The sequence below is a fragment of the Dermacentor silvarum genome, chromosome 3, assembly GCF_013339745.2.
Source record: "Dermacentor silvarum isolate Dsil-2018 chromosome 3, BIME_Dsil_1.4, whole genome shotgun sequence".
NCBI lineage: Eukaryota > Metazoa > Arthropoda > Arachnida > Ixodida > Ixodidae > Dermacentor > Dermacentor silvarum.
The window spans coordinates 136,512,155-136,534,239 of NC_051156.1; the positions used below are offsets into that span (position 1 = coordinate 136,512,155).

The 22,085-nt window shown below is 46.0% G+C and overlaps 1 protein-coding gene across 4 annotated transcripts in view; it reads left to right on the top strand.

The window, feature by feature from the left end:
* The window catches only part of LOC119445813 (pleckstrin homology domain-containing family G member 5-like), a 676,589-nt gene that overhangs the window by 317,195 nt on the left and 337,309 nt on the right, over positions 1-22,085 (top strand). For all 4 annotated transcript variants that reach the window (XM_037710104.2, XM_037710105.2, XM_037710106.2 and 1 more), the window contains one exon: positions 14,751-14,841. In XM_037710104.2, coding sequence (XP_037566032.1) covers positions 14,751-14,841 — 91 coding nt within the window. The remainder of the gene's footprint in view (positions 1-14,750; positions 14,842-22,085) is intronic.

The following is a 22,085-nucleotide window of genomic DNA, read 5'->3' on the forward strand; positions in this document are numbered from 1 at the left end:
GGGCATATCGGGGCAGTGGCACAGCAGTGGTCGATAGTTTCGTCGGTGCCGCAGACCTCGGATGCTGCACTGTGGTCACTGAGGATGGTAAATAAAGGGTATTCAAGGATGATGGAGCCACGACTCAAAAACCAGCCTCCGCGTGGTCTTTCGAAACACGTTGTCTTGAACTCCGAGCAGCGCGTTCACTCTCTCAAGGCGTCTGATTAGGTTTCTCAGCTTGCGACACTATAGGGTGGCGCCCAAACGGGGCACCGTAACCAGCAAGAGATAATAGGCGATTCCATCTGGCAGGTTGCGTGACTCAAGGGGGCACTCTTCCAGCCATGAAGATACCGGAGCAAATTACTCGCAATGAGACAAGGCATGTGTTTATTCTCTAGCAAAAATCCGGAGACCACTCAGTACACCCTAATAGAATGCGAAGGGATTCACCGAGTGAGACCCATAGGTAACGTACACCTTACAGAAGCGCTTGGGTTTTTAGTGGACGGAAGCATCGACCGGTCAGCAGTCGAGATAAGCGAAATACGTTTAGAGTATTGGTGGAAAAAAAGCAGGGAACAGATTGATACGACCGGGTCCGTTACTGGCATAGATAGTGGTAAAATGTAGATAGAGAAGTTACGAGGACGAGAAAAAAAGATTAAGGAAATGGACACAAAAAGGCTAGAATGGAAAGCGTGTGTAGCATACCTGGTTAACTCAAGCAGGCTAGGTGAGTATTTGTCACCGCTGTTTCAAAGGGCATGTCAACAAATTATCATCATCATTCACATCACCATCATTATACTGGACGTCCATCTTACACGACTGCTGTGTGTTGAGTGCTGATGCTAGCGTTAACTATATAAGATTGCAGTCTTGTTGGGAAAAAAAAGCACAGGGAAGAGATGGGGACAAATTCCTCACAGGCTTAGTTAACTTTACAAGATAACGTACAATTAGGGAAGATGCTATATTGCAAATATATAGTTGTAGTACTTGCTATTGCAATAGACACAGTTCAGGCAGGTCAGCTGATCATTGTCGCCACTCCGGTTTAAATTGGATGCCATTAGCAATCATCTATCATCAGCTGCAATAGCAACCAGCAAGCACGGGTGACGCTAGCTGCATCTGTCGAGAAACTAGGTATTTCGACGCATATTTAGTGGCCGCACTAGTAAAAAAGCGCGAAGCTTACTTCTTGTGTACACGTGTTCGTATGTCACTGTTCTTTCGCGAGAAAAAAAGAAAGGACATCAAGAAAGTATTTAGTGCCGAGCTTCGGGTATGAAATGCTCGCGCGCCTCGAGTATGACGCACTCGTTATCCACCTAAGCTTTCATCATCATTCGTCCGACCGTGCCGCGGGCTTCTCAGCGCCGGAAACGGCGGCGATTATTTATCCTGACACACTCTCGGCGGTACCACCGCCCACCCACACTGTCGTCAACGGGCGTTGCGTTTTAACGACTCTCCGCCAAGCCGCGCGCCCCGCTCCGCCCTCGGGTTCCCGTGCTCGCCTTCAGAGGCAACGTCAATTGCGCGATACTTATCGCATACTATAGCGTTACCGCATTTTTCACTTATACTGCCCTTCTTGCGGAAATTGCTTTATGTATCTCGGGGGCTTCGTTTATGGCGGTGCTTTTTTATCTCTCGTTGACGATATGAATATATGCACGTAAATGAGCGCTCGCGCGTCAGTGAGAGCAGTTGATAAAAGTGAGCACCGTCCATTTCGCGAAAGTAAGAATTCATAATAATTTCGGTTCCTCCATGGTGATACTCCTTTATATATCGTTGATTATCACAAGGATGTATAGAAATGCGTAGGAATGAGCCCTTGGATGGAGGTGAGCGTAATTAATAAGCGTAAGTCTATCCTATTCCGTAAAAAGAAATAATAGGAGAGCGAAAAAACAAGTACGAACAAGACGCGGCCGCCGCAGGTTGTTTGAATATATATATATATATATATATATATATATATATATATATATATATATATATACGTGCGTGTTTATAAGACACAGCATTGGATTTATTATTCGCCTTAGTTTTGTTTTTCATGCTTTGGCTGTACAGATACAGACTGTTGTGGTAATGTACGCTATGACTGGACGTTTGCATGTCGTGATACAGCGAGCTCTGCCGACGCATATTGTATAGTAGGCTATGCTCGAGTTAAGTGATGCTTAACTAAGGGATGCCTTAGTAACGCGATAGCTCTTTCGAATTTCTCCAAATTTTTCTCTTGCTGTCTGCATGTTTTTTCTCCGTTTTTTTTCTGTTATTTCTTTTCCTGCATTACTTAGTGGCTGGAGCTTATTTTTAAGGACTGGGATAGCGGGCCCATTGTCAACCTATCTTCTCACGGTCTCATTACTTAACAAACAACGACGGTGAAGTGAGTAAAAGTAAACTGAATTTAATGCAGCTCCAATAATAACGCTTAACTAGATTTAAAGCTGTTCAAACTTCTTAAAACCATGAGGATGCACCGCAATGCATCGCTTGACACGCAATATTCAAAACACTAAAGCATAGCATGGCCGTGCCTGCACTGCTGGGCTGTTTATTCGGCGTTGTTCATTGTCTTATTGGTTGTAAATACGCTTAAAGCGTATAGTTTCGCTATTTTATACCGAATCGATGACGAGGTGCACGTCGCATCACAAGTACGTGCATGCATTCGTGTACGACGTTGTTGGAACCATTTGCACGGCAGCCGAAATTAGCAGCCTCGGGTTTCATTTCTTTAACGCGAGTTAATGACGTTACTATACTTACCATGAGGGTTGCGAGAAAAACTTCGTTCGCTTCCGTCTTTCGTAATTCAGCGAGACATATGCGAGACGAATAACACCGTATTCTGTCCGTACTTCTGATCATACCTCGCGAGAGACACAAGTGCGCAAAAAGCCAATTAAGAAACACACACACACACACACACACACACACACACACACACACACACACACACACACACACACACACACACACACACACACACACACACACACACACACACACACACGCACACACGCACACACACGCACACACGCACACACGCACACACGCACACACACGCACACACGCACACACACGCACACACGCACACGCACACGCACACACACACACACACACACACACACACACACACACACACACACACACATTGTGTATTTCTGCATGCGGTTCATTTACAAACATGGAACTTTCTCAAACTAGCTCAACTGTCTGTCAACCCGCCATGGTTGCTTTTAGGCGCTCCTAAGCATGAGGTCGCGGGATCAAATCCCGGCCGCGGCGTCCGCATTTCGATTAGGGCGAAATTCAAGAACGCCCGTGTACCGTGCATTGGGTGCGCGGTAAAGAACCACAGGTGGTCAAAATAAATCCGAACCCACTCACTACGGCGCGCCTCATAATCAGATCGCGGTTTTGACACGTAAAACCCTAGAATTAAAAAAAAAATTAAAGAACTGTCAGTCATTCTTCCGTGCCGCATGTCAAGAGTTTCCATTTCACTCGTCTCGTGCACACGTGAACAAAACTATACTAGTAGCTTAACGTATCGTTTCGGCCAACGTTTTCGTTTCTTATCCCAAGTTTCTACGGTCGTTATGCGTTCAACCAACGCCTCCTAGATAGCACAAGGCCGGTGCACTCCGACCCGTGAGGCCGTGCTGCCTGGCCCGACCACCATAGAATCTAATGGGGACGCTCCCGAGTAAGACGCGGTGATTTTGACGTCACCGCTTTCGTCACGCCGGGCTTGCCAATGGAAATTCCGCTCCAAGTAGCATGGCTCCATATAGCAGAGTGCACAGGCCGGCTATCAAGAAGGCGTCGGTTCAACCATGTCCTTTGATAACCGCTTCTCGTCGCGTTCTGTCAAGAGTCTCATATTTATTTTTTTTCGGTTTAAGCAGTCCCTTGTTATTTTAGCTCTTTCCCTTACCGAAGGAATGGCAGAAAATTACTATTTCTATTTTCTTTCTGCCGAAACTCTTGCAGGCTGGGTGTGCTTTATGGCATTGTCGGTTTTCGGCATGACTGTCAATATATATTTGCGTATCGGCGACGCCATAAAGCGAAACGCGCCGGTTAAAATAAAATAAGAAAAAGAAAGCAGCCGTATTGTTTCGGCGTCAAGAACTCACGTGCTGTTGAAGCCACACAAAAATATTTAATTCCTTTCAAAAAAAAATTTGAATTATGGGGTTTTACATGCCAAAACCAGGATCTGGTTATGAGGCACGCCGTAAGTGGGGGACTCCGGAAATTTGGACCACCTGGGGTTCTTTAACGTGCACCTAAATCTAAGCACATTTGTGTTTTAATTCCTTTCCAAACTCTATTGCGTGTTCTTTGGTAAAATAGTGCCTTTCAGCTCTCGCGGTGCTCATATGCAAGATCTGCCGTTAATTAAATAATAATAATAATAATAATAATAATAATAATAATAATAATAATAATAATAATAATAATAATAATAATAATAATAATAATAATAATAAGAAGAAAGAAAACGAAACGGCAACACACACTCCAAGGTGTATGGAGACTGAAGATACTTGATAGCTTCTCTCTTCTCGATTCTTTCGATATTTTGCTTGTTTCTTTTTATATCATAGTATACGCCGCTTGCTTATCGTGGTCAGGTCCTGTTATTTTTCTTCCTTTGTTTACAGAGGTCATTATATGTAATGTCTCCGCCGCTCGATCGCGCTGCATTAAGCGCATGCTTCGTTCAGTGTGCCTTAATTAGGTCACTGCGGAGGCTTAAAAAAGAAAGTGAGAAAAGAAAAAGAACTGCATACACAGCAGTGCGAAAACAATTAGGGACGACTGACTTCCTCGTGTAACTGTACCGCTTCAGTATATTACACGCCGTCTGCGTACGGTTGATAATGAACATGCTTGCTTATTTATTTATTTATTTATTTATTTATTTATTTATTTATTTATTTATTTATTTATTTATTTGTTTATTTTTATTTATTATTTATTTTATTTATTTATTTATTTATTTTGCTGGCGTACTCACGAGGACACTGCATAGGTTCGCATAAAACATGTGCCTCTAAAGTAACGGATGCGCAAGAGCGAGCTTGCGCATAGATATAGGCCAATAGATATATTATGCGCAGCAAAGGTGAGGGAACTCGTACGCAGCAATATATCATTCTATGTTGCTATTATCCCTGAAGTCTTTCTTCTCTGTCTATACAGCTGAGCACGAAAATGATAACAATGGGCTCCGACCAGCTGTTTAGGTCTCTGCTGAAGAGACAGGTAATTTTTATCGCACGGGCCTTGGAAGAAGTGACGGTTACGCAGTGCCTTCGCAGATTTCTACACGGAAGCGTTTCGCATTCGACATATTCGCTTACGCATGATTAAGTCTAACTGTACTAGCGGACAATTTTCGGTGGCAGTGAAACGAAAGCTGGAGGCAATTAAAACGCGCGCAAGTAAGAGAGCTCCCGACGTAGGTCCCACATTCCCATTCGCGTTAGCTTCAGCTGGCAACAGGAAACGTTAACTTCTTATTTAAAACAGCAATGTTGAACGAAATGCGCCGCGGAGTGTTAAAGTTAACTTTTTTTTTTGGGTGTTCTCTTCTGCGGATGGGCCAAATGCGAAACCATCGCACGTGGAAGCAACGCTAATTTTGCATCTCTCTTTTGGGCAACCGAAATCGCTGTCAACTCTGCTGGACTTGACGCGGTAAGACATGCGCAGAAGCCCCGTCTCTGTAGCTATATGCTTCATTGCCACAGGAGGATGTCCGCGAATATATATGCCTGCCGATTCAAGCAATGCTCACCAAGAAGTCAGACAGTAAATGCAAAGGAAGTACGCATCTTTTCGCACGCACGCACGCACGCACGCACGCACGCACGCACGCACGCACGCACGCACGCACGCACGCACGCACGCACGCACGCACGCACGCACTCACTCACTCACTCACTCACTCACTCACTCACTCACTCACTCACTCACTCACTCACTCACTCACTCACTCACTCACTCACTCACTCACTCACTCACTCACTCACTCACTCACTCACTCACTCACTCACTCACTCACTCACTCACTCACTCACTCACTCACTCACTCACTCACTCACTCACTCACAAGCACATACTATTAATGCACAAAAACGCCTGCTTATGACGCGCACGCTACGCTTTTTCACTCAGCAACGAACGGAAACACAGTAGCGAATGTGGCGTGACAAATGCAATCGAAATGAAAATAAGAAAAAAATAAAAAACAAAGCCACAAGAACTTTTTTTTTTTAAGGCAACTATTCGAGTACAAAACGTTGCAATTCAATGGCACCACCGAGGTCCTTATGGTATGGTATGATAAAACTCTGTTACGGTCCCTCGGAACGCGCGTCAGCACTTATGCGCGAATAATTTGATTGCAAGCTCACTTAATGAACCAACAACCATTTCAACCATTTCCGCGAAGGCTTACACGCGCAGTCGTTCAGTGGCGTTTTCGTCTGCCGTATTCCTGCCTAGGATTCCCTTGGCTGCCTTCCTCATTCCCCGGCCGCTTTGCTACACAGCCATCCGGACGGAGCTTTGTGTTTCTTCTCACATTTCAAGCCCAGCAGCCGCTCGAGCGAGACAATGGTGGCGCTTTAAAGCCCGTCTCTTTCTCCCGCTCCTTCGTTAGTTCCCGAACGCAGCACTGAACGGAATACACACACAGTCGTCGAAGAAACAAAACAATTAAAGGAACGGAAACGCTAGAGGAGCTAAACGACACAACACGAACGATAAGAGCACGCTGCCATGTTCCCAGACGGCATCGACAGTTTATTTTCTCACGCTCGCCTTGAATTCGCTTTGAAGGGGGCGCGGGGAGCTATACAGAGAGTGAGAGAGTGAGAGATAGAGGGAGAGGGGTGGATTGAATGAAGCTGCGACAAGCGAGGACGGTATTATATAGGGAAGCCTGAGGATGATGTGCTCCTTTGAGGTTTCCTCTCTGCTTTAAGCTGCTTCCCGGCCCTTTGCCCGCGCGAGCGGCCGTTCATTCGAGAAGGAGAAACGAAGAGAGCGGCGCCAACCTCACTTCTCAGCCCCCTCTTCTCTTCCTTCGCCTGAGCGGCGATGGCTGCTTCAGTTTGGGCGCAGAGCAAACAAGGCGACGCTACTCGACCTTGATGACCCGTGTCGCTGCTTCCGAATGTCCCGAGGGCACGAACGAACGCTGAGTGCATAGAGTTACGTGCAGTGAGTCGCGCGGAATAACCCTGATGGCTGATGCCCGTGAGTGGGCTTTCGGAGAAAGGAGAACGTGTATTACTGCACGTAATGAATGGTCGCACTGGGAGGCACAAGTTTCAAGTGTACGGATGTGAAAAGGAGTTACTTCCCTTCGATTCTGATCGAGGTTTGGGAGTCTTATCGCTTTTTGGGGAGCACAGATACAAAAAAAAAAAAATGCTGTAATGGACGCCGCCACAGTCTCCAACTTTTCACTCACTCTCGCCAACACCGCTCAGCTTTCGACTTGTGAGTCTACGTATAGTGCGCTGGTACGTCTCTTTATATATATCTTTTTCTCTTTTAACCTTTGGAAATTGCTTTAAGCAACCTAATAGCTTGACTTCATTTGCTTACGTAACAATTTTCCCCCTTCCCAGGTACAGGGTACCCAACCGGAGAAATCCTCTGGTTAACCTCCCTGTCTTTGCTTTGCCTTTCTCTCTCTCTTGAGCTGTAAGGCCCTGCTTGCACAGCGATCGCATCTCCCAGTGGATCGTGCGCATATTCTGAACGTCTGCACTAAGAAAAACAGCTTTCTCAGTTGCAGTTTATTGAACAGAGAAACTGCGTGAAAGTAAAAGAGATACCGGTCTGAACTTGCCGGTTTTGGTGCGTTTCTCAAGAGCAGACATTCCTTCCACACCTTTATGCGAAGATTCACTTAACGCTTACGTCACGGAAGAAGTTTACCAGTCTGAGAGAAAGTTTCGCTCGATGAGTTTTCTGCGCGTCCTACGCATAATGCGCAAAAACTTCACACAGTACCGGCCACCCTCATTTGCAATGCAAGCGGGTTCGATCTCGACGGTTTCCTGCTTGGAGGCAGCGGGCGCGTCCAATTGCTCAGGCCACACGCGTTGAGAAGTGAAACTTCTTCGCACGACGGTTGAATGCGTGTGGCTCACGTTCGCAGTCTATAGCCACGCGAATTGTGTGTTTATTTCTTTCTTGCTTTCGTTTTCTCTTTGTTTAATTATTTTTGTGTTTCTTTTTAATTCTGAACTGAGGTGTTCAGTGTCATACGAGCAGAGTTCGACCCCGCTCACGCGTAAAGAAAGTTTAGGCCTGGCGGTTACATTTTCAGATTCCGGTGCTGGAATTCAAGAAACAGAGAGACAGAGAGAGAGAGACAAAACCTTGTAAAATTCAAGAAACAGAGAAGTATCCAGTGTGCAGTGTCATGTTGAGCTACGTTAGGTTAAGGTTAGACTGACGCGACGCTAGAGAATTCGGAGCCGGGAGTAATTTTGCCTAATAAATTTCCGCATGGAAACCAGGCAGCAAAGGAAGATAAACCGCGTGGCTGCGTAGTATACGTGCATACAACTATACCGTTTCCGTATCGCCAATTTCTTTTTTTCCAGCGCAGCGATAGAAAGAGTTGTATATTCAGAAGCACTGCTCAGAACTTCCGTGAGAAGTCCCGGTCGAGTCGCTCTTGAAAACCGAGTCACGTACTTTGACTGGCGTCTGCGATTGAGGAGACCGACATTTAGTCTTTGGGACGGGGCCCGGCCGCCCCGATCCAAGCCGGTGATGCATTCGGAATACTCAGTTGGTGCGACTTCCGCCAGCGGCTGTTTAAAGCACGCGTAGGGAAGACAGACGTACAACGGAGCTGGTACGTGACAGCGGCACAGCATAAATGCTTTCATATTCCTCGCCGTGACCAGATGAAGTTGGTTTGGAGCGGCGTCGATTTGTTTGTCGGGCGGATCTTTCTGAAAAGAGAGCGGCGTTGGCACCGCATGGTGCTAGACGGGAATCAACAGAACGAACACGCTCGTAAAGTGGTTGGATGGGTAATTGGATTCCTCCCGTAGAGGCGAGAAGCAGATTAGAGCAACGAAAATGTGACGAAGAAATATGAACGGTAGAGTGGGAAGGGACTGCGCTAATAATGCCGCTGCTTTCAGAACGGCTTCTTTGACATCGTGATCGATGCCGTGTGTTCGTGGCGAGTTAACTTCCAAGAACATGCACTGTTTACTCTTGGAATGTGGCGTCACGCCAGCGTCGTTTCACTCCCAGTCAATCGGTGAGTGAAGGAACCTTCCGCTAGTGTAAGAAGAGTTGGCTCTGGAAATACGAGACTGCGTGCAAAGGTTGTTTTCTCCGGTGCACCAAAGGTCGACGGAATTGTCAGTCTTTCGAGCGCGGTCGGCAAGCGTTTTCGCAGAGGCTTCACTTGCCATTTTTGTAAGTAATAGTATGTTTGTGAGAGCGGGGAGTGGGTCCTCAGCTTCACGTTGAGGCATTCTGTCGTCGTGCTTTTGTATAGTTTAAAAGTATGTCGAATATTTGGGTAGGTGGGAGTTGGTGTATAGCGAGGAAAGACAAGAGTGCTTTGATGCCACTGGCTTAGCGTAGTGTCCATTGTTGGCTAAATTCAAGGTAAGGCATCCTTATGCACAAGCGGATAATCACGAAGCACTACCACGGTAATAACACGGCACGAGTGATGGTACGAAATTTGATATGCGTAATAATAAAGGGCGGGTACTTAGCCGTTGGGCTAACCATCAATTGGGGCTAGCCGATATTCTAGTTGAGACAAAAAGGAAGAAATGAATTTGTGCAGGCCCTTACGGCATAGTTTGGCTGGTACAGACATTTGAACATTGATGAGGTGCTCCTCCCTGAGACTGCACAACGCTGCGTGCGCAACAACCATCGTTTGTGGAAATGCCGTTTCCCTTGCAGCAAATCCTCCAGAATAATAATAAAAAAGAACCTCTTTGAACGGCTGCTATAGGAAAGGAAACAATCGTTTGGTATCTGGTATTGCTCAATAGTTCCCTGCACTTTGTAGATATATTCACGCAAGGCACCTTACCGGTGTCACGCGGTTCATTATCTTGCATGTACACTATGCGCTGTTATTTCGTGTCAGCCTTGCTTTCGGAGTACTGCTATCGAACCGGCGTATAGCGATATCTTGAGTCACGATGAGGACCAACACTGAAATGAAACGCAGAAATGAAACAGCTCATGTTAAGGGACACACACGCACAAAAAGAAATATGAACTTAGGCTAGCTTATTTAGGTGCAATTTTGGAATTAGAAATAAAGCAATCTTTTTCTCGAGTGTTCACTCTGCTTGAAAGAACGAAAAAACAAAACGAACAAATACGAAATCGTATGTTCAAGTTTTATGCAGAAAGTTATTTTCTTGTTACGAAGAACAGAGATGCGCAGATTTGGTCAACATACAAGATGTATATAAGCCACTTTGCAGGCACTTTTGTGTAACCTTTTTTTATACATGTCCACAAATATATCCGTCGCGACAGCAACTGGTCCAGTAGACAGGCAGCGACGCCAAAGCCGGGAAAGCAGGCAAAAAATGTGGTTGATCCCTCTTATATAGGAATCGGTATAGAACACGAAAGTGAAACGTGTCTTCACAGAAGTAGTGTAATGTTTATTGCACATTGATATATAATGTCTATTGGTGTTTTGTGGCTAAAGCGCCCTTAGGCGTTGATGCACCCACGCTGACGCCTGGTGGCACGTCTCCTCCATCACGACTACCAACGTCGATGACCATGAGCAACCGTCGTGCATATGGAAGCTGCACTACGCTGCACACGCTAGCACAACGCGAAAGACGAAGCACGTAACTGACACACTAATACAACGCGCAAGACAAAGCACGTAAATGAATCGTCACCGAGTCAAATCAGCGCGTACAGCGCGTCGTAATTGCAGCCTCCGCGATCAACTTCAGAAACATTTTCAGAGCTAATTGCGGAGGCCACGCTCCGCTGTGCTGAGCACGGCCGGTGAACGCCACCTAGGTGGCGTTGGTAGTGCTTCTTGATGCCAGCGTCCCTTCGAATGCTGGCATCGAGGCGTCGTAGTGCTGAGACCACCGAAGCGTTCACTGTCGGTGCGCGTTAGTGTCATAATGCAGTACTTCTCTTTTCTGCTCGTAGGCGGCGGCACCGCCCCGAGCAAGAGCGCGGGTACACGGAGGAGTGTTAGATATATAAGGCGCGTCTGTGTAGCTTTCTGCAAATGCGTTTGTGGCGCAATGGGTTAAACGCTCGGCGATCTATCGTCGCGGACCGAGAGGTCGTGGGTTCGATTTCCAAATTTTGCATGTTTGTGAAACTTTTTCTTCTGGTTTCTTTCTTTGTATTATGTTCGTGTACATTGTAAGAACGTCATATCCGTGACGGAAATACGTCAGTGAAGTCTTGGTGGACCCCGGCATAAAACACTTTCGTGTTAAAACGTTTTGCTTTAATATAGGTGGCACCACTACCTTGAAATTTCCGCACTATAGCAAGGTAGGTGGGCGGGCGGGCAAGCAAGAATTTATGCGTTACACTTAATCTTCTTGCAATGATTCGCAGTGATATGAAGGGCTCGATGCTTTGCTGGCATTTCTGCACAGCTAGGACAAGTTCTCATCGTCAAGTCCTTGCGCTTCAATTTTTTTCTTCTGTAACACAACGTGCCAGGTCATCGACCTTCTGTTCCTTTACTCCTTCACCAACTACTGCCCCTAACAGCAACCCGTGTCATAAGGTCCTACGCTCCAACTTCGCTTTGGTTACAGGGTTTTATTTATTTTTTTTTTTGTTGGTATGAATGCGGGACCTGGCGTTCTCACAGTTGACTTAGCAGATTCAGAGAGTCTCGCGTCGCAAAACCTACTTCCGCTTTGGTGTAATTCTTCCTTTTTTTTTCGTGTGCCCTGTGCTCTCGCCGCTCAAGATAAAACGGTCGTCCCCGTTGCATCACGTGTCGTCGACAACAATTAACGGCAGCGACGGCGGTGCACAACTGGAGAAGTGACAACAGCAATGTCGGCCACTTCGGGTTCGTTCACTCAAGAGGATCGTGTATCGCGCCGTGTAATCTGCGCGTTTAGATTAGCCACCCTGGAAGGCGTCAGGCGGATTCCTTGTGCCGCGCACTTGTAAAAACTCAATGCAACGTAAGTACACGGGACGTCAGCAAAAAGACGCAAGAAAGAAAACGTGAACGACGATCACGTGCGCTACTATGTTGCGTGTCTCGTACAAACACCGGAAATTCGCGTTAGCGTGGCAAAACGGAAAAGAAAGGAAAACGAAAAGTACGGGGGGAAAAAAAAAAAGAAGGATGTATACACGTAATCGTGTGACAGTGTATATACCTGTAGGGAGCCTTTGTACAAGTCTGCCCTACGCTGTACAACAGTCTATCTATACAGTCTCCCGTGCATTGCCAGAAAGGGTTCATACAACAAAACAAGCATCATCGCTCTACAGTCAGGAAACAAGAAAAAAAAAAAAGAAAAGAAAGAGAACATAAGGTTGTGCATGAACAGCCGAGTGTGGACATCGCTCGAGGGACCGGCGCATGTATATATGTTACGTCGCGGTCATTCCTTCTCCCTCGCCGTGAAAGTGGCGGGAAGGGGCGGGGAAGCTGTTGACCGCGCCGGCCGAGTTGACCGGAAACCTGTCGCCGCCCTGTCGGTCGCCGCAGGGGGGGGCTATATCGCGACAGCGGCCGAGCGATGATTCCCACGGGAATGATCGTACGGCTCGCCCCGAGCCCGGGGCTACCGACCACCTCCGGCAAGTGCAGAGACCCTTCCTCGAAGGGTTGGCTGCTCCTGTTGGCTATACTGGTCTGTACACAGCCGGGAGTGGTTGCAGTAATCTCTAGCGATCGCTGCGAGTATTAACGACGAGAGGATGTGTACATCGTGGTAGCGGAAGAGGAGGAGCTTGTCGAGCTGCGGCCGTCAGCCTCGAGGGGTCAGAGGTAAAGGATATACACGCCGTGTAATTGACGGAAACGTGATGGGAAAGCTAAGTGAGGCCTTCGTTTCCTCCGACTATCTATATGTTTTTTATAAAGCTGCATCGCACCAAAGGGACCCGCTGCGCTATACGTATTGGGCTGGCACTGAGTGCGTAGCTACTGTGACTATGCCAGAAGGATCCACCTTGCGTTATCATACTTCACTGATTCGATAATTTTTATCGTTTGTTACGTTACTGTTACTACCGTGAAACATTGTGAGAATCGTAATGTAGTCTAGAGGGCATTATTCCGCATTGTGACAAGTTACATTTGGAAGCGCTCAGTAGCAGCCTATCCAAATGTGTCGGGGACTTACGGCATTCTTGCTTGGGTAGGTACCACTGTATGTACCGCTCTCCAAGTGCTAACATAACAAAAATGCCTCAAAATTTATCGTGTGCTCGGCGAAATGAAACCCGCGTCGTATATATTTCGAAAATCTTGCCTGATTATATATTCAGGCACGCGCCACGCGCTGAGTTCGCAGCGGCTGCCGCGAGATAGCGCGAGAATGTTGGCGCGAAAAAAAAAAAATGCAGACAAGAGACTGACACGACCGGATACGTTAGAGGCATTGGTAGCGGTATCAGGTAGATAGAGATGTTCTGAGGAAGAAAAAAAAAAGATTAAGGAAATGTATACAATAATGCTAGAATTAAAGCAAAAAATATGTATAGCATACCTGATTAACTCAAGCAGGCTAGGTGACTATTAGTCACCAATATCATCATCATCATCATCATCATCATCATCATCATCAAGAGATGAACCCGGCTGCACACAGGCCTCACACACGACGTATTTCGGCGGTTGTAATGTGTTTCACTACATTGGTTCAATGCTAATCGTATTGACGTCGACATTTGTCGCGAGATGGGTCCAGCCGCTACTTTCAAAACTTCCTGAGAGACACTGGTCTCATTGAGATCAGTTTGTTGGGTGTTGTGGTTTGTTTTGTGTATGTTGTGCATCTGTGGAGTGCACTGTGCATATTATTTCATTTTGCACCATACCCATCCGGACTAGCATGCTATAGGCGTGCAAACCTGTCCAGGGTTCTTTAACGAGCCACCACTATCGGTAGCTCCAGTCCGAGCACATAGCATACGTGATTTCCAGGCGAGTCCAGGGAACAAGAGAGAGAGAGAGAGTGATTGTGAAGAGGAAGATGCGCGATTTTCTGCAAACCTTTAGAGAGCACGACTCAGCGCGAACGGTCGCCATTTGCGACGTTGTTGACAGCGGACCTTGCACACCCTTGTAACACAAAGATGGACATTCAGTAAAATCTGTACGGTGAAATTATCCATCCTAAACGCGAAGGAAGGGAAATGAAAGCGCTTCCTATTCCCTGAGTAAGATGGTGGTGGCCTGGCTTCACCTTCAAGACATCATTTCCACTCCATAACTTTTCTTTACCCTCCTTATGTGCGACAAGAGCAGATATGTTCACGTGCACATGCTGGCGTCTCTGTAGTTTGGTGCTGCAGTGCAGCAGTGCTTCGTCAACTCTGTATCGCAGGCAGGTCAACTTTTTTTTTCTTCTATGTGCTTAGTGTAAATCAGCCAGTTAATCAATTCCACCATTTTGTTTACCAGTGTCAGCTGATTGGTGTCTCTAAGTGCATTTCCCCCTTTTTTTGTCGCGCAGGACCTGACCGGCACTTCTCTGGGAAGAAGCTCGCGGAACGGCAGCGCCTACACCCTCTACGAAGACGAAGACGGCTGCCCCGTCTTTCCTGGTACGTGTCCGCGTGCTAGCAGAAAGCTTTGGCTCGGGACAAATTCCAATGCTCCTATTCAAATACTTGCGAAACGTAGAACTTCTTTGTGAGACAACAGCTGTGATGCCGATGTGGATATAATGTTGTTGCATTTGAGAGGAGAAAGGTTAACTTTAGCTACTCCAGGAAGCGGAACGTGCTCAGTTTCAGACATTGGTAAGTTTCAAATGAATTGAGGCGCGAAGTTTACAATTCTGTAACTCTGCGCCAGAGACAGCTATATCGCAGTTCCATACGCTGCATCTGTTAGAGTATCTAAAACGGACGAATTTGGTGTACGAATTTACACCTTACTTGAAGTTGCCACAATCTGTATGGGGGCCTTACAAAAGTCTACTCACAAATTAGTGGTGTAATTCAGAGCGGCGCATGATGCATAAATTTTGCCCGCTTTAGATGTATGTTTAGGTGGAGTTACAAGTATTAAGTGCGAAGCACTTTAGGGGCCCGGGCTGTCGGCGTCTGTCGCGTCATCACGCTCAAAAACAAGTGCTCAAAACAGGGTCAAACAATCGATTCATGATCAAAATCGGTTCAGAATCAAGTAACATTATTCAATATAACTTAAGAGACGAATAATCAAGCATTAAGCGCATTAATTAACAGAAATTCGTTAAAACCGCTTCTAACATCAGCAAACGGCTTTGGCTCTATGTGCGTGGTGGTTTCCCACCAGTTGTGCCTTAGCGCACGTGTCAAAACGGATGATGGATTGCTAAACACAAGATAAACACAGCATAAAACCAGATAAACACAAGGGAAACGCCGGCGAACCGCTGTTTCGCACTTTCCTAGGTTTCACGTTGAGCGGAACGACAGTTCTTGTGAGATTTCTTTTTCTCCGAGTTACAGTGTTGTAAACTTACGACTCGAGCTTTCTTTTCTTTCTTTTTTTTCAATTCTGTAGCTAAAAAAAAGAAAGCTCACGTCCTGGCCTAAATAAGAAAAGTTCAATTGCTACAGGCACTAGATTTTAACTTTTTTCTTTTAAATGCAGCAAACTTACATTCGGTTCAGTGGTTGCCGAGGAAAATATTCCTCCCAATTAAAGTATGCCTGAAAACCGAGCGCGTGATATTCTCGGCGTGGAAGCTGCGATTATCAGCTATATATATATATATATATATTAATGTGCCAAACGTATATAGAAAAATGAGAAGCACAACTTCGCAGTTATCTTAGGTTTATTTACCTTGCAGATTTGGTCGGTGGACCGACCTTCTTCAAGGGATACAGGAAATTCTCGCAACAGTCTTTCTATATCTTCAGGTATAAAAAGACTGTTGCAAGAATTTCCTGCATCCCTTCAAAATGGGCGGTCCACCGACCGAAACTGTTGGGTAAATAAGCCTAAGATAACCGCGAAGTTATGATTCTCATTATTCTATATGTATATATATATATATATATATATATATATATATATATATATATATATATTATCAGGGAAGCAAAGAATCAGAGGAGGCGGCACAGAAATAGTTCTTAAAATAGAAGCATGTAGGAAAAACATATAACAGGACTTCACTGATGTTCCGGCCGGGGTCCGGCCTTCATCAAGAGTCTTGATGAAGGCCGGACCCCGGCTGGAACATCAGTAAAGTCCTGTTGTTTTTCCTACGCGCTTCTATTATTTGAACTATATATATATATATATATATATATATATATATATATGCAAGTTTGGGGATTGCAGGCTCTTCGGCAGCCAAATTGTACAGCTTAACACGTTCCACTAAAAGAGCCAAAGTTTAAAAATATTTGGTTGGAAATATTTCTACGCTTCTCTTTTATATTTGTCGGAACGTAAATAAAGTTGTAGTACATAAGTAGTTTAAGCCTCTTAACAAAGTTGCTTCGACAATCGGCCATCACTAGGTCGAGGTATTTCAATGGAACTATCACTGTCGACCTCTTTCCAGTAATCTATTCGATATCCGACTGCGAAATTTCACCATTGCGTCCTCGGAGCCCTGCTAGATAATAAGCTGTTGGGAAATATTGCGACACTGCATTCCTCGATAAAAGAAACCCACAGCGGCCTTTTTTGAGCCAGCGCAGCTCCGTATAACGGTAATCTACGTCAGCACGGCCACGCAATCTCGACACATCAACTGGCATGGGAAGAATGCGTCGCGCGCTTTCTTTTTTTGTCTTTTAGTTATTATTACCTCAAAGGCCCCGGTGTAGGGTATTACATGAGGGTAATACACGCTTGTTGGGCAGGAGTGACCATTATACTTGATTGCACGCGGTCGCGAACCCATTATTGGAGATAAAATAAACAGAGCGGACTGCAATTGCCTGTATATCCTCCTGAGATGCGAACACAAATACGTGATATAACCGCTCTTCAAGGTAGTCTTTATTTGTTTACTGCTATGTTATGAACTTGAAAAACAATTTGTAAAATTCAACTACCACGGTTAGATGCCAAAAACTGCGTCTCCATGTACGTGAAAATCTCGTCATCTCCTCATGTTTCCTGTGGTAAAAAACTGCATTTCATTGCTTAAACGCAGAGATAAAGATGGAACGACGTGTAGTACATTGCCATGTTGCTGGCGCGTCCGGTATTTTGGCGCGATCTCAGTGATTTCGAAACACACCTCAAGTTTGCTCTCGGCTTTCTGGGACGACACAAAGGTCTATATCAATTGAGTGTCGAATTCCTCGAAATCTGATGAAAAGAATATGAGTAAACCGCTTCTTTACAGTTACACATGCACCGTACTTTATCATACCCAGAACGAATATTTTGCGTAATCACTTGCGAGAGAGAGAGAGAAAGCACTTTATTTGCACCCGTCAGAGAGTATGGGTGATCGGGGTGACACGCAGCTCGTGAATTTATAAAAAAAATGTAGAAGGCACTGTGCAATGTATTGTACAAGGGGTCTTAGGAGGGTATTAGTTTCTGACTCTGCATCATTTTGAGAGATTCTTTTCAGTCGGTTGACTTTCAGAGTTCGAGGAGCGCCGATCCTGATCACGGCGTGGTTAGCGCCATATGTTTTTGTACTAAAATACTAGAGGGAATGTGTCGCTGGCGTCGGTGCGCATCGTCAGTGTGAAACTTCTACCATGCGTAGGAATTATTGTTATAGTACATGAGCTTGCCTAATGTATGCATAGACTATAGGTCATTCTAAGATTTACGTGAATCTTCTTGAATTTGATTTCTCATCGCGAATTCGTTGCTTGCCGACGACCAGCAACATTTATTCCGCGATTTCTTTCACACGGCTTTTTGTGTGCGGAAATAATAAAGCGATTCGTTTATAAAACTAAAATTACACTCACACGTTATATTGTCACAGTATGTAATGTGGAAAGAAGAGGACATGGTTGGTGCCCTGGGAGACGACGAAGAAGATTCTGGTTTTCGCTTCTCTACGCAGCCATTAAACCCATCTGTAAATACTAGTACGCTTCTTCCTTCCCGTAACATTATTGGTGGAGGTGCGGGATACTAGAGCAGCGTCACCTCCCGGAGCTGCCCCAGTCAGTTTCTCGTCGGAGAGCGGCGACGGTAAGCAGGGGACGGGGAACGACGCAGCTGGGGTGAACGGGAGCGGCTACTGTGCGGTGAACGCATAAATTGTGTAAATTACATTATATACTGCACTTTCGGGTATTTATTGGCTAAGAAAGCTGAAGTATATATAGATGTAACAAAAACAACGCTACACATTACATCAGCGATATAGTACTTATCCACGCCGTACGATTCTCGAGTGCACTAACAAGTGCTCGTTCCTTCAGCGAGGCGCCGCGCTGAATTTAGTCGCTCAAAGGGTAATTCGTCCGCCAGGATGATTCGTTGTCATAATAACTGAGATTATGAACCCTATGTCCAGACTCCTTGTCCAAATACCTATCTTTGCGCAAGGGTCATGATATGCTCAGAATATATAGAGAGTTTAGTGAAAGAAAAACTGAAATGGAGAAAGAAAAGAAAAAAAAAAAGACGGCGAGGTTAACTTTCGGGTGTAGTGCTCCACAGGATCGGGGCGGAGAGCAGTACAGAGTAGAGATTGATGGCGGATAATTACGATGGACGAATGTGGAGTAGCCTACCGAGGGAGATATCACGTGAGCCTACTATGCCTTTCCTCAAAGTCTTCACAGGCTTTTCTTCAAAGCCGCAGTGCCGTGTTCTTTGCTGCGCCCTCTATATCAGCACCAGCTCGTTTCCGCTTCTGATACACTAAATAGGCATGCTGCTTTAAGCAATCCTCTTTAAGGGCGGATTGCAGAGCAAACGGGTGTAGCCATTGTTCTTTTTCATTAGAAGGAAGAAACGGAGCTAGCCAGGTTATGTAATGCTAGGGCGGATAGCCGCTGGTTTATTATAGTTAAAAAATGGGTGCCACGAGCAGGCAAGCGGGACCGAGTTTTGCGGAGAATTAAGTGGTGTGATGAAATTAGGAAATTCGCAGGCATAAGCTGGCGCAAGGTTGAGGTATAATTGGAGATCGCTGTGAAAGGCCTTCGTCTTGCAGTGGACCTAAAGAAGCTGCTGGATATGATGGCGACTTTAAGCTAGGTCCATAGATTATTCTTAAGCAACACTGAACACGTGAGCAGAGACTTCGCAAACCGGAAAGGGCGGGAAAATGAAAGTGCTGGCTCCGCCCTGAATTCCCCGAATCAGCTACCCGTGACGTACGCGACAAATTTCAGTGTAACCTGGCCGATGCTACTTGATGATTGATTAACTAAGACAAAAGCAGCACCGCTGCCCTGAATGAACGACCACACAATCTGACCGCGTTTGTGGGTGTTTGGTTTTTAGAGACAGATCACCAGGTGGACTTCCTACTGACATGCGTACAGTGAGACTGACCGAAGTGCAGGCAGTCGCTTTGCTCTCGAGGCAAATATTCAAATTTGGCACATTGTAATTCTGTCAAGCCTCCTAATTTTTTTTTTTTACTTAGATGTAGAAGCATGGGAAGGTAGGCTACGTCAAGTGTCCCAATGCAGCTGACAAAGCTCCACTTCTAAGCTGCTTTTGTTGTAAAAGAAATTAACCGTAAACACCATGCCCCCATCTCACCTGATTTTTTTTATTTTCGTTTTCTTTTCCTCTTTTCCAAGGGATGGTTTCTTTAGTTAGCGAACTTGTGCCGCGCCGAAAACTACTGTCGCACCGTTTTGTTGCTGGCGTGGTACATAGGTTAGTATAGCATGTTTTTTAGTTAACTCCGAACGGGAGGGAGGGGGTGTTTAAAGCCAAGTCGATCGTCTCATCCAGAATAATCTGTAGACGTTCATAAACGAAGGCCAACCCGCGCTGGTCTCAGTACGAATGGCGGGCCGTTGTCGTCAATATCTTTGTCTCAGTACTAAAGCTTTTACGTTCCGAAGCAAACTACCCAGTCTCGAACAGTCGACGAAGACGGAAGTATATCCCAAATTTATCGCGTCACTGTATAGGAAAGCTTATTTGCAAGCATAGGCAATTCGAAGTTAGATTGCGTACCGCTGCGAGCTTTCGGTAGGTTGCGGAAGGAGGTAGAGAGGTAGAAGGTCCTGTTTAGTGGCTGCCATTTTCTGCAGGTTCCGAAATGCTTGGGGTATTTCACGGCCGGCCATTCTTGACATCAGCGTACACGCGCAGACTTACTATCTCGGTGGTGTCGTGGGAGTGTTGGAAGCAACCGTATTCCTGCTCTTTTTGTTCCTGTTGGGCTGTGCACGAAATACAATAAAGCGAGATCTGTGGCACGTGCCTGCACTAGCGCACATGCATATGGTGTATGTAGTAAAAAATCACCACCCCTACCACTCCGTGAAGATGGCCGAACAGCGAACTGTGTTAGTTACACCGAGTGTTAGGAGATTTACATGTGCATGTGTTGCACGTGATGCAATTGCGTAAACACAGATCTACAAAAGGAACTTATATTGAAACGTTGCGAGGCAAGCAGAGGCGGCCACTTCCGACGCTACTCGTCGAGTGTCCAGTTCTCTGGTCGAAACCTGCCGAGCCGCCGCCAGAGGCATTGGCTGCAGTCACGGACACCGCGCGCGTTCGGCGCGAACGTGGGGAAACGCGGACGGTGTCGCAGTCGTCAGCGTTTGGCAGACCAGCTGCGATGCGCGTTCGTTATGCGAAAGGGCCCCCGCACAGAAACACCTTCTCTTATACACATCGCCTCTCCTCCTCGCGCCCAGCGCGGCCTATCATTGGCCGCCTCCTCCCCCCAGCGCACCCTCTCATTGGTCGCTTCCTCCCTCAGCGTGCCTCACCTCACCTGCTGGTCATATGACCTGCCCTCCTCCGGCGCGGCTCTCATCCTCTCCTGGTCACGTGACCTGCGTGACACCGGACAGACGGCGAAGGCCCGACCAAGAGTAGCTCCGTTATTAATAAAAAATGTGGCTTGACACTACCATTACAAAGTTTAAAGTTCTACAATCAATAGGAGACTATAATCGGAAGATACTGCCTTGATTTCTTTATTGCGTTAGCATTATGTGCTAAGTGTGGGAAGCCAGTCACGTGGTAGATATAGATAGGGCACGGGATAGCTTAAAAAGCGTGTATGCGTGCATATACACAGGGTGTCCCAACTATCATGCACCAAGATTTAAAAATATGCAAATGCCACGTAGCTGGACAGCACCATGGTAGCGTTGTTTGCCGTCGTTTAGAGATACTCAGATTGTTTTTTTTTTGCATTCCGCTTAATTACATAAATAATCTTAAATAGTTAAACATCTTCTCAAACATTATAATTAGACAAAGAGTCTCAATGAGAAAATTGCAGAGCAGCATGAAAAACTCCCAATACAGCTTTCTGTTGCTTTCTGATCTCAACCACATTAAGTGGAGATGCCCTCAACACCCATCACCCCCTCCCTTTAATAATTTAATAACTAGTGAGGAGCAGTGGGGGGCTGCCTTGCGCAGCTCCAGGCCCGACGTTCAGGAGGCCATCCTGGGGTGGGCTGAGAGGGTGGCAGAAGACTACTTCGAATAGACCCCTTCCCCCCGCTACCCCGCTGCCCCTTTCCTTTTAAGGATAAAGTTGGTACTACTACTATTAGACGTTGGCCTAGTTGCAGCTCAGCTAGTAATGTCTACGCCTTTTTGCATACAGCAACTGTTACACTATCGATTCTACCTGCAGCGTTAAAGATGACTGCGCGATTTGAGATAGCCGGCACTAATGTATCCTAACTTCCAATCT